The sequence below is a fragment of the Carcharhinus amblyrhynchos genome, chromosome 5 (genome assembly GCF_965287045.1).
Source record: "Carcharhinus amblyrhynchos chromosome 5, sCarAmb.v2.hapA, whole genome shotgun sequence".
Lineage (NCBI taxonomy): Eukaryota > Metazoa > Chordata > Chondrichthyes > Carcharhiniformes > Carcharhinidae > Carcharhinus > Carcharhinus amblyrhynchos.
Genome location: NC_137328.1, coordinates 5,523,468 through 5,537,041, shown reverse-complemented (window position 1 = coordinate 5,537,041; position 13,574 = coordinate 5,523,468). Strand labels below are relative to the sequence as shown.

Below are 13,574 nucleotides of genomic sequence, written 5' to 3'. Positions count from 1 at the left end.
CTCACTCACCTGAACTCCAGTGAAAACAACCCTAACCTAAGATAAGGATAAGGATGGCAGATTTCCTTCCCTAAAGGACATTAGTCAAATCCAATGTGTTTTTACGACAATAGACATTTCATGGTCATCAGCAGATTCTTAATTCTAGATTTTTATTGAATTCAGATTTCACCATCTGCCCTGGTGGGATTCGAACCGGGATCCATGAGCATTTAGCCTGGGTCTCTGCATTACTAACCCAATGACAATACCATAAGACCATAAGACATAGGAGCAGAATAGCTGGAGTACTGTGTTCAGTTCTGGTCGCCGCACTTGCGCAAGGATATTTTGGCCTTGAAGAGAGTGCAGAAGAGGTTCACTAGGTTGATACCGGAGATGAGGGGGTTGGACTATGAAGGGAGGCTGAATAGACTGGGTCTGTACTCGTTGGAGTTTAGAAGGATGAGGGGGAATCTTATAGAGACGTGTAAGATAATGAAGGGGATGGATAGGGTAGAGGTAGAGAGATTCTTCCCGCTTAGAAAGGATAGCAGGACTAGAGGGCACAGCCTCAAAATAAGGGGGGCGGTTTAGATCAGAGTTGAGGAGGAACTTCTTCACTCAAAGGGTGGTGAATCTCTGGAATTCTCTGCCCATTGAAGTGGTGGAGGCTAAATATATTTAAGACACGGGTAGATAGGTTTTTGAGAAACAAGGGGAATTAAGGGTTATGGGGAGAAAACAGGAAAGTGGAACTGATCCACTTCTGATCAGCCATGATCTTATTGAATGGCGGGGCAGGCTCGAAGGGCTAGATGGCCTACTCCTGCTCCTATTTCTTACGTTCTTAATTAGGCCCATCGAGTCTGCTCCTCCATTCAATCATGGATGATACGACACCACCAGGTTGAGACGATGCACGATTTAACTCAACACTCGATTGCCTAAGGTGAAAGCAGCATTTGGGAAGAGCAATTCTTTCAACAATATAATATACCTTACCTGGTTCTTTCAAAGGTGGTCTATCTGTGTGCTTGTTTTACTGTACATGTTTTACCTGGCCATTAACCTGTCCAGTGATCGAGCCCAGTGTTCTGATCCGTGTTCTGATGGTTTATTGCTGCGTTGCTATGTCTTCCGTCAGTTTGAGCTCACACCTGGCTGTTGCTCCCTTCTGGCTTGCAGGAAACCAACTCCAAGTCGCACAGGGCCAATAAAGTCCTGTACCTCGGCAATTTGAACATGGTGATGTCTGCTGGCTTCTCCAAGTGGAACAATCGGCAAATTGTCCTCTGGGATCAGGTGAGTGCTTTCACAAAGCTCGTATTGCTTTGGTCTTTAAGTGGCAAGGCCTGACTGCTACAACAGAGTGACTGGCCCACCCCATTTCTGAGCCAAACCACATTGCTGTGTCTCTGTGTATAAGATAATGAATGGGATGGATAGGGTAGAGGTCAAGAGATTCTTTCCGCTTGGAAAGGACAGCAGGACTAGAGGGCACAGCCTCAAGATGGGGGGGGACAGTTTAGATCAGAGTTGAGGAGGAACTTCTTCACTCAAAGGGTGATGGAGGCTACCTCGCTGAATATATTTAAGTCACGGGTAGATAGGTTTTTGATAGACAGGGAAATTAAGGGTTATGGGGAGAAAGCGGGAAAGTGGAACTGATCCACTTCAGATCAGCCGTGATCTTATTGAATGGCGGGGCAGGCTCGAAGGGCTAGATGGCCTACTCCTGCTCCTATTTCTTATGTTCTGGAGGTCAGATGTAGGCCAGACCAGGTAAGGGAGGCAGATTTCCTTCCTTAAAGGACATTAGTGAGCCAGATGGGTTTCTCCGACAATGGTTTCACGCTCATCAGCAGATTCTTAATTCCAGATACTTTTTATTGAATTCAAATTCCACCCGGGATTCGAACCCGGGTCCCCAGAACATTAGCTGAGTTTCTGGATTAATAGTCTAACGATAATACCACTAGGCCATCGCCTCCCCCTGTTGCTGAGTAATCATCACTATCGTGTTGGCAAACAAGGCGTCCAGGTTTTGCCAAAGCAAGAAGCACAAACGGTGAATGTTTTAATCTGGTTTTGGTAATGTTCCTGTGACAGAGAAATGTTGACACTGACAGAATCTGTTCTCTCTCTTGGTTAACGTGCCTCCAGAGTCTGATATGCCTGAACTGATGGGCCTCAGATTGACTTGAAGGCCGCACCTTCAACAATGAACCTTAAGCGACAGGAATTTGCAAAACAACCTCTCCGTTGGTCAATTTGACGTATTCCTAAAAAGAAAGATTTTCCACTTGTGCCTAAGAGATTACAGAAGCTAATTGTAGCCCGCGAGCTTTTCCACATTTAGTCAGAATCTCCGGAATGTATGTTTTATTGATCTAACACGTTGTCCAGTCACTCACGGTGTTGCTGACTGGTGTTGTAGCTACGGAGTTGGGGAATGACTGCCCCCTTTAGGTTGCAGTCTGGAACTGCTCGGTTCCTCTCCTATCTCTGGTAAGAAATGCCATGATCCGTCCGTTTCATTATCTCCCTATAAAAAAACACCTTAATGATCTTAAATTGAGGTGTTCCCGCTGGCAATGAGAAACAATCCAGCTCTATTTATTTTGTTGTAATGTTTCCAAGCCCATGACCTCTATTGTCTAGGAGGACAAGGGCAGCAGATACCTGGGAATCCCGCCATCTGCAAGTTCCCCCTCCAAGACACACTTACCATCCTGATTTGGAAATGCGTATATTTTTAAGATGCGGGTTGATGGGTTTTTGATAAGAGAGGGGATTAAGGGTTATGGGGAGAGGGCGGGAATGTGGAACTGAGCCACGACAGATCAGCCATGATCTTATTGAATGGCGGGGCAGGCTCGAAGGGCTAGATGGCCTACTCCTGCTCCTATTTCTTATGTTCTTATGTTCCTTCACTGTCGCTGGGTCATATACGCGGAACTCCCTCCCTAACAGCACCGTGCCCACACCAATGGACTGCTGCGGTTTAAGAAGGCAGCTCACCACCACCTTCTCATTAGGGATGGGTAATAAATGCTGGGCCTAACCAGTTCCCACAGAACTGTAAAATCCCCTAAAGTGCAAAAGGTGAACATTTGGCCCATTGAGTCTGCACTTTCTCTCTGAAAAAGCATTTTGCTCAGGTCCAAACCCCTGCCATATTCCCAATGGCCAATCTTCTTAATCTGCACGACTTTTGGAGTGCGGGAGGAAACCGGAGCAGCCCCACGCAGACATGGGGAGAACATGCAAACTCCACACGCAGACAGTGACCCAAGGCTGGAATTGAACCCGGGTCCCTGATGCCGTGAGGCAGCAGTGCTAACCACAGTGCCACCATGTTGTGGATTAATGATAGAGTTCTCTTGCTTTCTCTCACTGAACAACAAGGTAAGTCGTCGTCACCACGCTGAGTCTGATGTGACCCCGTCTCTCTGCTTTGTGTCCTGGCACCCCTCCCCCCCCCCCCCCCCCCCCCACACACACACACACACACACACACACACACACACACAAGTGGAAGGGAGAGGGGACGGAACAAAGAACAAAGAAAATTACAGCACAGGAACAGGCCCTTCGGCCCTCCAAGCCTGCACCGACCATGCTGCCCGTTTGAACTAAAACCCCCTCCGGGGACCATGTCCCTCGATTCCCATCCTATTCATGTATTTGTCAAGACGTTCCTTAAAAGTCACGATCGTACCTGCTTCCACTGCCTCCCCCGGCAACGACCACCCTCAGTGTAAAAAAAGCTTGCCTCGTACGTCTCCTTTAAACCTTCACAGTGAGTGACTTCCAGCCGCAGGGGAAATAACTAACCCTTCAGGCACCTTAATCTGGGTGCACACTCTAAATTGCCTGAAGATCTTTGACACAAAGCCCCTCTTAACGACTGTTAGCATAGCACTTTCCAAAATTTCAAGGAGTCCCAAATGCTCTGTAGCCAATGAAATACTTTATGAAGTGGTAGTCACTGTTGCAGCAAAGGCGACAGCCAACGTGCACACAGCAAGATCCCACTAACAGCCCTGGTCAGGTCATCTATTATTTTGCCGAGGGATAAATATTGGTCACTTGGAGGCAGTGTCACTGTGCTGCTTGAACGACTGAAAATAGAGACAAGTCGCAGCTCGATCTTCTCGGTTCTGGTGAAAGTAGGTTTGTCTCCTGGACTCTTTTCAACATTTAAGATCTTACATCCCTGCAGAACGCTCAACTGGATCTACACCACATCTTTCCTGTTAAATAAATAAATTCGCAAATCATTCTCGGGACATGTGCATGTGGCAAGGCCGACATTTACTGAACCATACACAGTCTTCCCAGTGTAGTCTAACCAAGGCTTCACACATGGTGAACATAACTCCTTCAATACTTTTCACTACGTTTTCCACCCATCCACGTATCCATCTCTTAGAATCCCTACAGGACTGAAGGAGGCCATCTGGCCCATCGAGTCTGTGCTGACCACAATCCCACCCAAGCCCTACTCCTGTAACCCCATTTACCCTGATAGTCCTCTTGACACTAAGGGGCAATTTAGCACGGCCAATCAACCTAACCCAAACATCTTTGGAGCGTGAGAGGAAATTGGAGCGCCCGTAGGAAACCCACGCAGAGACGGGGAGAACATGCAGACTCCACACAGGCAGTGACCCATGCCGGGAATTGAACCCGAGCTCTTGGCGCTGTGAGGCAGCAGTGCTAACCACAGTGCCAACGTGTCGCCCTCTTCACAAACCCATCTGGTATCATCAGCAAATGTTGACGTTGTTCCTTGAATTTATGAATCCAGAAATACGGGAAATAAACATCCTTATGGAACATTACACCACATGTTTCCAGTCCAAAAAACTCCCTGTTAATGATATCCTTTGATTTTTGACCTCAGCCACCAATATAAAATTGGTCACTTTTCACTGCTTCCACTTTATTTTAGCAACAATCTAATTTCCCGTGGTTTGTCGATAAAAATAAACTTGTGGTGGGGAGTTCTTCTTAACTTTGCCCTGAGTGTAATATATGGTAATATATAAAGTTCTCTTCCAAAATTTCACTTGTGTTGCCACTTCTGGATTATTTCTTCCCATGTGCCACTCCATCGACTTCTGTAGGGTTGGTCAAGTGTGACTTTTTGATATCAGTACTCATTGCCACTGCCCCCCCCCCCCAGTTAACTGGGCACTGCCACAGTGCACCTTGTAGCTGCTTCACACTGCTGTCATAGTGCATTGGTGATGGATGGGGCACAGGTGAAGTGGGATGCTTTGTCCTGGATGTTGTTGGACTTTTTGAGTGTTGTTGGAGCAAACACTCATCCAGGCAAGTGAAGAGTATTCCATCACGCTCCTGATTTCATAGAGTCATAGAATCCTTATAGTACAGAAGGAGGCTATTCAGCCCATTTAGTCGTTGCCAACCACAATCTTACCCAGTCCCTATTCCTGGAACTCTCAGTTACCCTACTAGTTTCACTGACACTAAGGGGCAATCTAGCATGGCCAATCGACCAAACCCGCACATTTTTAAACTGTGGGAGGAAACCAGAGCACCCGGAGAAAACCCATGCAGATACTGTGAGATGGTGCAGGCTCCGCGCAGTGACCCAAGGTTGGAATTGAACCCGGGTCCCTGGCGCTCTGAGGTAGCAATGCTAACTACTGTGCCACTGCGCTGTCCCATTTGTGCCTTGTAGATGGTGGAGACAGATGTAGGAAGTGAGTGACTCATCGCAAAATTCCCAGCCTTCAACCTGCTCCTGTAGCCACACTGTTTATGTGACCAATGCAGTTAAATCCCTGGCCAGAGGTCCGGGTTAACATTTTGGGGACACAGGTTCAAATCCCACCACAGCAAGTAGTAGAATTTAAATTCAATGAATAACTCGATAGTGAGAGATCTTGCTGACCATGAAACTATCATCGATTGTTGGAAAAACCCCATCTGGTTCACTAACGCCCTTTAGGGAAGGAAATCTGCCACCCTTACCCGGTCTGGCCTACACGTGACTCCAGACCCACAGCGATGTGATTGACTCTTAACTGCCCCCTGAAATGACTGAGCGAGACACTCAGTTCAAAGAGATAAAGTTAAAAGCAAATCACTGCAACAGAAAATGCTGGGAAATCTCAGCAGGTCTGACAACATCTGTGGAGAGAGAATAGAGCCAACGTTTCGAGTCTGGATGACTCTTTGTTGGCAGTTCTAGGGCATTGAAAGACGGGCAACAAATGCCAACTGTGCCCACATCCTGTGAAAGAATTTTTAAAAATTACATTTTTTCACATGGCGTTAATGCATCTTCTCTTTTTTAATAATATTTCAGGATGATCTATCTGTGCCTTTACGAGAGGAGGATTTGGACGGATCCTTGGGAGTGCTTTTTCCATTCTATGACGCTGACACGCAGATGCTTTACTTGGCAGGAAAGGTAAGATCTTAGTTACTGAAGGTACATTTCCAGGGATGATGTTGCCTCGTTAGGTCCATTCTCCCAGAGCCTGTGGTGTATAATCTGGCAAAGGGAATTTTTGTAGAACCCGTGATCCCATCTAAATAGGGATGGGGAACGGCAAAGAGAGAGAGAGAGAGAGGTGGGCGGGGGATCTATAACCCTGTGCACCAAATTTTCAGCTTGGTCCTTTGGTTGGTGACCAAAGTCAACCCCATTCCGAATTGCAGCAGACAATATTCCTCCACTGTAAATGCTCAACTTAAATCAACCCATTCCACTTTGGCCAAGATTCCAATCATTGCTGCTGCTCGCTGGAATTTCTCCAGGAAACAAAGGAGGTCATTTTAATACAAACCGCAGCGAAAGTCGGGAGAACCACACAATCTCAAAACTGGTGATAGACTTTCTTTTTATTGGACACGGGCATCAAAGGTTGGACTATTAAGGTGGCTACGTGGGGTTAAGATACAGATCAGCCATGAACTGAATGGCAGAGGAACCCACTTGTGACACTAATAAATAAACATATTCCCACCTTTTGCCCCCCGTATCCGTTCTGATCACTCTCAGCTTTGGAGTTAACAGTGGACTGGCATTGACTGTCCTTTTGTAGAAGAAAGTTTTCCACACTGCCAGCACCGCTTAGCGTTTCAGTGTGACAAGCATGGGAGAGACACAAGTGCCCAACGTGAAGAGTTATTTACTCTGGTGCAGGAAGAGACCGTCAATTCTGCGCTGGTGTTTGTTACTTGAACCCCTTGGTCCAACGCTGCTCTGCTGTGTACTCCCTACATCCTTTATCAATATCCATTGGATTCTCACACCTTCCCTACGGCAGTTCCTATTATTTATCTCATTTTCCTTTCCACCCTGCCCAAGAGGGGAGAGTGTGGGAGGGTGGGGAGGGATCCTTATTTATTGTATCAGTTGAAAGACGGCACCTGTGGCAGGATGGAGTTAGACTGATCCCCTCGGGTTCTACAACATTTCTCAAACCTGCAGTCGACTGACTCAACCTTGGGGGTAGAAAGCTAGTGTAGCTACAGTGCAGGAGGTGGTCATTCGGCCCATCGAGTCTGCACGCAGCATAATCCCTCCCAGGCTCGATCCCCGTAACCCCCACTTATAGACCCTGCTAATCCCCCTGACACTGCGGTCAATTTAGCGTGGCCAATCAACCAAACCCGCATATCTTTTGGACTGTGGGGGGAAACCGGAGCACCGCAGACACAGAGAGAATGTGCAAATTCCTCATTGATAGTGATCCGAGCCAGGAATCAAACCTGGTGCTGTGAGGCCGCAGTGCTAACCACTGTGCCAGCGTGCCACCCACCACATTGCGGGTCTCACCTCGGTCTGATGGATGCGTACGCCCTGGTTAAAGCAAATGATTGTTCCCATGCTGTTCGTGTCCACCAAGGACCAGGGTCTTGTCTGCTGTATCGAAGCTTGCAGTGATTAGACCTCGTTGCCTAATTTTGTTCTTGCACATTGACAGGGTGAAGGGAACATCAGGTACTACGAACTGAGCTCCGAGAAACCTTACCTGCATTTCCTGATGGATTTCCGCTCTTCGTTACCCCAGAAAGGAATGGGTATGTCCACTTGGCTGAAGGATGACGTAGGCTGGGATTTTCAGATCTTACCCTCCAGCAGAATCTTCTGGTTCCACCAAAGGTCACCACTGCCCCCCCATGCGCTCCCCACCCCACGCCCCCTGGCCGTGGGCACCCCAGCAGTGCAGCGGCAAGCAAGTTAAATGGCCAATGTCTTTGATGGTTCTGGAATATCAATGGCGGCCATTGGCGAACCGTCTCTGCCACTGGAACATGTGCTGCAGGGGGAGCGGGAAGTCCCGGCCAGAGTCTTTCTCCTGAACTGTTAAAAATGTTCTGTATGGTTCTACTTTTAATTGTGACAGCTCGATAAGCAGATTGGTGTTGGAATTGACGTAGAGACGTTGACATAGAACCACAGCGAGTGGTTAGAATCTGGAATGTACTGTCTGTGTTGGAGGCAGGTTTAATTGAGGCATTTAAGAATGTCATACAGATATTACTTCATTTCTTTTCGGTAGCAGATTATTTTTTTAAAAGTGGAATCGTTCACGTGCCTGCTCCCAGTGAGGTTGGAACAAAGGGTAACTTGTGGGGTGGGATTTTTCCAGCCGCTCTCGCCCCAAAACCGGAATATCCCACCCGAGGTCAATGAACCTTTTCCATGGTCCACTCCCTCGCCCGATTCCAGTGGCGGACGGGATGGGAGAATTTGCCCCATGGTCTGAGCAGGTTGGGGTTTTAGAAATCACTTCTTTTCATGTGGAGATGGTACCTCTGTGATTGCAATTGCTCCCAGCCCCTCCTGCACACCCCCACCCCTGCCTGTTTCCCCTGCTCTTCCCAAAAGTGCAAACTCTTCCCATTAGATACCAGCTGTAGTTTTGGTAATTACAGACTTGTCCACAAATCTTAACAAGTTAAATTGACAGAGTCTCTCTGAGGTTCGAACGCAAACTGCTCTCTTATTTATCTCTACACACTGCACGGATCAGAACGATCTGCTGACCAAATACTCATTGGCAAAGAAGGAATATTAACTTTCCAACCCCTTCCCCATTCCCACATCCCCTTCCCCATTCCCACAACCCCTTCCCCATTCCCACATCCCCTTCCCCATTCCCACACCCCCTTCCCCATTCCCACATCCCCTTCCCCATTTCCACATCCCCTTCCCCATTCCCACACCCCCTTCCCCATCCCTTCACCCCCTTCCCCACCCCCGTGCCCCCTTCCCCACCCCTGCAGTCCTCACTGCTTGAGCTTCTTGGCTGGAGTGTGAATGACAGTAGTAAAAAGTCTCAATACCAAACTTCAAAGACATTGGGTTCAAAGTTTGTTATTATTTTTAATTTGCAGGTATCATGCCAAAGAGGGGCCTGGATGTCTCTATCTGTGAAGTTTTCAGGTTCTACAAGTTGGTGACAATCAAGAGCCTTATTGAGCCTGTCTCGATGATTGTGCCTCGACGGGTAAGTAAAGATACATAGAATTAGAGAAACGGGCCATTCGGTCCAACTGCTCCATGCTAGCATTTATGGTCCACTTCCTCCCACCCCTCTTTGTCTCACCTGAGCAGCAAGGTGCTTCAGAATAGCGACTGTCAGGAAAACTATGGTGTCCTATCACATAAGGAGATCTTAGAGCTGTTGACCAAATCTTTGGTCTAAGCTCTGCAGTCCTGCCACATCCAGCCATGAATGGTGGTGGAGGAGGTTCCACAAATATCCCCATCCTCAATGGAAGAGGAGCCCAGCACATCAGTGCAAAAGATAAGGCTGGAGCATAGTGGGAAAGCAACGGCCTAGTGGTATTATCGCTAGACTATTAATCCAGAAACTCAGCTAATGTTCCGGGGACCTGGGTTCGAATCCCACCATGGCTGATGGTGAAATTTAAATTCATTTTTAAAAAAATCTAGAATTAAGAATCTATTGCTGGTGATGAAACCATTGTCGATTGTCAGAAAAACCCATCTGGTTCACTAATGCCCTTTAGGGAAGGAAATCTGCCATCCTTACCTGGTCTGGCCTACATGTGATTCCAGAGCCACAGCAATGTGGTTGACTCTCAACTGCCCTCCAAGGGGCAACTAGGAATGGGCAATAAATGCTGGCCCAACCAGCGATGCCCATATCCCACAAATCAATAAAAAAAAATTTGCAACAATCCTCAGCGAGAAGTGGATGATCCATCTCAGCCTCCTCCAGAGCATCTCAGATGCCAATCTTCAGCCAATTCGATTTACTCCTCATTATGTTCAGAAACAGCTGAAGGCTCTGGATATTTCAAAGGCCCTGACAATATTCCGACAATAGCCCTGAAGACTTGTGTTCCAGAACTCGTCATGCCCCCAGCCAGGCTGCTCCAGGCACAGATACAACACTGGCATCTACCCAACGATGTGGCAAATTGCCCAGGTATGTCCTGTACACGAAATGTCGGACAAATCCAACATGGCCAATCACCACCCAATCAGTCTACTCTCGATATAGGAACATAAGAAATAGGAGCAGGAGTAGGCCATCTAGCCCTTTGAGCCTGCCCTGCCATTCAATAAGATCATGGCTGATCTGAAGTGGATCAGTTCTACTTTCCCGTTTTCTCCCCATAACCCTTAATTCCCCTGTCTATCAGAAACCTATCTACCCGTGACTTAAATATATTTAGCGAGGTAACCTCCACCACTTCAACGGGCAGAGAATTCCAGAGATTCACTACCCTGTAAGTGAAGAAGTTCCTCCTCAACTTTGATCTAAACTGCCCCCCCCACCCCCCCCTTATCTTGAGGCTGTGCCCTCTAGTCCTGCTGTCCTTTCTAAGCGGGAAGAATCTCTCTACCTCTACCCTATCGATCCCCTTCATTACCTTGTAAGTGTCTATAAGATCCCCCCTCATCCTTCTAAACTCGGAGTACAGGCCCAATCTCCTCAATCTCTCTTCATATCGATCATCAGTGACGAGATGGAAGGGGTCATTGACAGTACTATCAAGCAGCATCTGCTCAGCAATAACCAGCTCAGTGACACCCAGTTTGGGTTTTGCCAGGGTCACTCTGCTCCTGACCTCATTCCAGCCTTGGTTCAAACACGGACAATAGAGCTGAATTCCAGAGGTGAGGTGAGAGTGACAGCCGTTGACATCAAGGCCGCATTCAACTGAGTGTGGCATCAAGGAGCCCTAGAGAAACTTGGGGAGGGTCGCCCTCTGCTGGCTGAAACCACACCTGACACAAAGGAAGATGATTTTGTGGTGGTTGCAAGTCAAACATCTCAGCTCCAGGACTTCACTGCAGGAGTTTCTCAGTGTTAGCGACCTAGGCCCAATGTTATTCAGCTGCTTCATCAATGGCCTTCCCTCCATCACAAGGTTAGAAGTAGGGATATTCGCTGATCATTGCACAATGTTCAGCACCATTTGCAACTCCTCACATACTGAAACAGTCCATGTCCTGGCCAATATCCCGTTGGGCTGACAAGTGGCAAGTAACATTTGCGCCACTGCAGTGCCAGGCGGTGATCTTCTCCAGCAAGAGAGGATATAACCATCACCCCTTGATATTCAACCACATTACCATCACTGACTCTCCCACTGTCAACATCCTGGGGGTTACCACTGACCAGAAACTCAACTGGACCAGCCAAATAAACGCAGTGGCTACAAGAGCAATTCAGAGGCTGGGAATTCTGTAGCAAGTAACTCACCTCCTGACTCCCCAAAGCCTGTCAACCATCTACCAGGCACAAGTCAGGAGTGTGATGGAACACGCTCCCTTTGCATAGATGGGTGCAGCTCCAACAACACTCAAGAGACTCAACACCAACCAAGACAAAGCAGTCCTGCTTGATTGGCACCACATCTACCAACATTGATTCCACCCACCACCGATGTGCATTGGTAGCAGTGTGTGCCATCTACAATATGCAGAGCAGGAACCTTCCTTAGGTGGCACCTTCCACGCCCATGACTGCTACCATCTGGAAGGACAAGAGCGGCAGAGACATTGGAACACCACCAGCTGCAAGTTCCCCTCGCCACCTTAACTAGGAAATGTAGTTCCTTCAAAATCCTGGAACTCCCTCCCTAACAGCACTGTGGGTGGCCCTACTCTTCAAGGACTGCAGTGTTTTAAGAAGGTGGCTCACCACCATCTTCTCAAAAGGATGGGCAATAAATGCTGGCCTAAAATAGTGACATAAATGAGAGTGAGAGAGATGGGGAGAGGTTTAGGAAGAGAATTCCAGAGCTTAGGACCCAGGTGGCACGGCTGCCATTGGTCATTGAATGAAATCAGGGTTTAGAACTGAAGGAGCCCCGGAGAAGACGAAAAGAAGGAATGACGAGGCTATGGAGGGATTTGAAAATCAGATAAGAATTTGCAAATCAAGGCCTGACCAGACCTGGTGCCAGTCTCAGTCAGCGAGCCCGGGTGCTGATGGGTAAATGGGACTCAATGCATGCTGGGAGATGGAGCAGCAAAGTTCAGGGTGGACCCAGATCTAGGGTGGAAAGTGGGAGGCTGTAATGGGTACAGTTTGACTTGAAACGTACAGCATACTAAAACAGGCCTAAAAATTTTAAGGAATTGTTATGTGGGTAAATGACGCTGATGCACCCTGCAGCCAATCAGATGACGCTTTGTTCCTATATGTCTTGCAGTCTGAATCATACCAGGATGATATCTATCCAATGACAGCAGGAGCACAGCCAGCAATGACTGCCCAAGAATGGCTAAATGGAGTCAATAAAGGTCTGTCTTATACATACTGTACTTGTATGAACCTTACCAGAAACCCTTTTGTTTTACACCCTTATTCCTTTACAGAATTGTTGTTAAAAGGCACGTTTTTCTGGATTAGCTCATGACTGAATTAACAATCTATCCATCTTTAATGAAATGGATTTTAATACTGCTTGTGCAGGACATTGTAGAGAGACAATGGGGTTAATATTAATCTAATTCTCCGGGCATCAGAAGAACAATAAAGAGCAGGAGTTGGCCATCTGGCCTCTCGGACCTGCTCCGCCATTCAATAAGATCATGGCTCATCTTATCTGCTTATCGAGCTGTTACAATTAAAAGTAGAACTACGCAGAACATTTTTAACAGTTCAGGAGAAAGACTCTGGCCGGGACTTCCCGCTCCCCCTGCAGCACATGTTCCAGTGGCAGAGACGGTTCGCCAATGGCCGCCATTGATATTCCAGAACCATCAAAGTCATTGGCCATGACTCAGCTCCAGCCGCCCGCTCACCATAACCCTTAATTCCTTTACTGTTCAAAAATGTCTCTATCCTTGCCCTAAAAGGATAGATAAATAGGTAGAAGCCTAGGATTGGGTACGAGGCTGGTTTTACAGGCAGCTCGACGTTAATCTCCATTAAGGAAAAGTGAGAAAAAGATTGTGTGGGTATAAAACAAACCGACTACCTGGTGTTATGGGTGACCCGGCTGGAGAGTTAGCGTAGGACAAGCAGTAGGCCATTCGAGCCTGCTCTACCATTCAGTACAGCCATGGATGACGTTCTACCTCAATTCTGGGATCAGACACGCAGTACATGATT

The 13,574-nt window shown here is 47.5% G+C and overlaps 1 protein-coding gene across 4 annotated transcripts in view; it reads left to right on the top strand.

Annotated features, from left to right (window-relative positions):
* The window catches only part of LOC145343385 (coronin-2A-like), a 127,651-nt gene that overhangs the window by 105,072 nt on the left and 9,005 nt on the right, over positions 1 to 13,574 (top strand). For all 4 annotated transcript variants that reach the window (XM_080189600.1, XM_080189599.1, XM_080189602.1 and 1 more), the window contains 5 exons: positions 1,168 to 1,284; positions 6,326 to 6,430; positions 7,953 to 8,049; positions 9,370 to 9,482; positions 12,670 to 12,760. In XM_080189600.1, the coding sequence (XP_080045726.1) occupies positions 1,168 to 1,284; positions 6,326 to 6,430; positions 7,953 to 8,049; positions 9,370 to 9,482; positions 12,670 to 12,760 (523 nt within the window). The remainder of the gene's footprint in view (positions 1 to 1,167; positions 1,285 to 6,325; positions 6,431 to 7,952; positions 8,050 to 9,369; positions 9,483 to 12,669; positions 12,761 to 13,574) is intronic.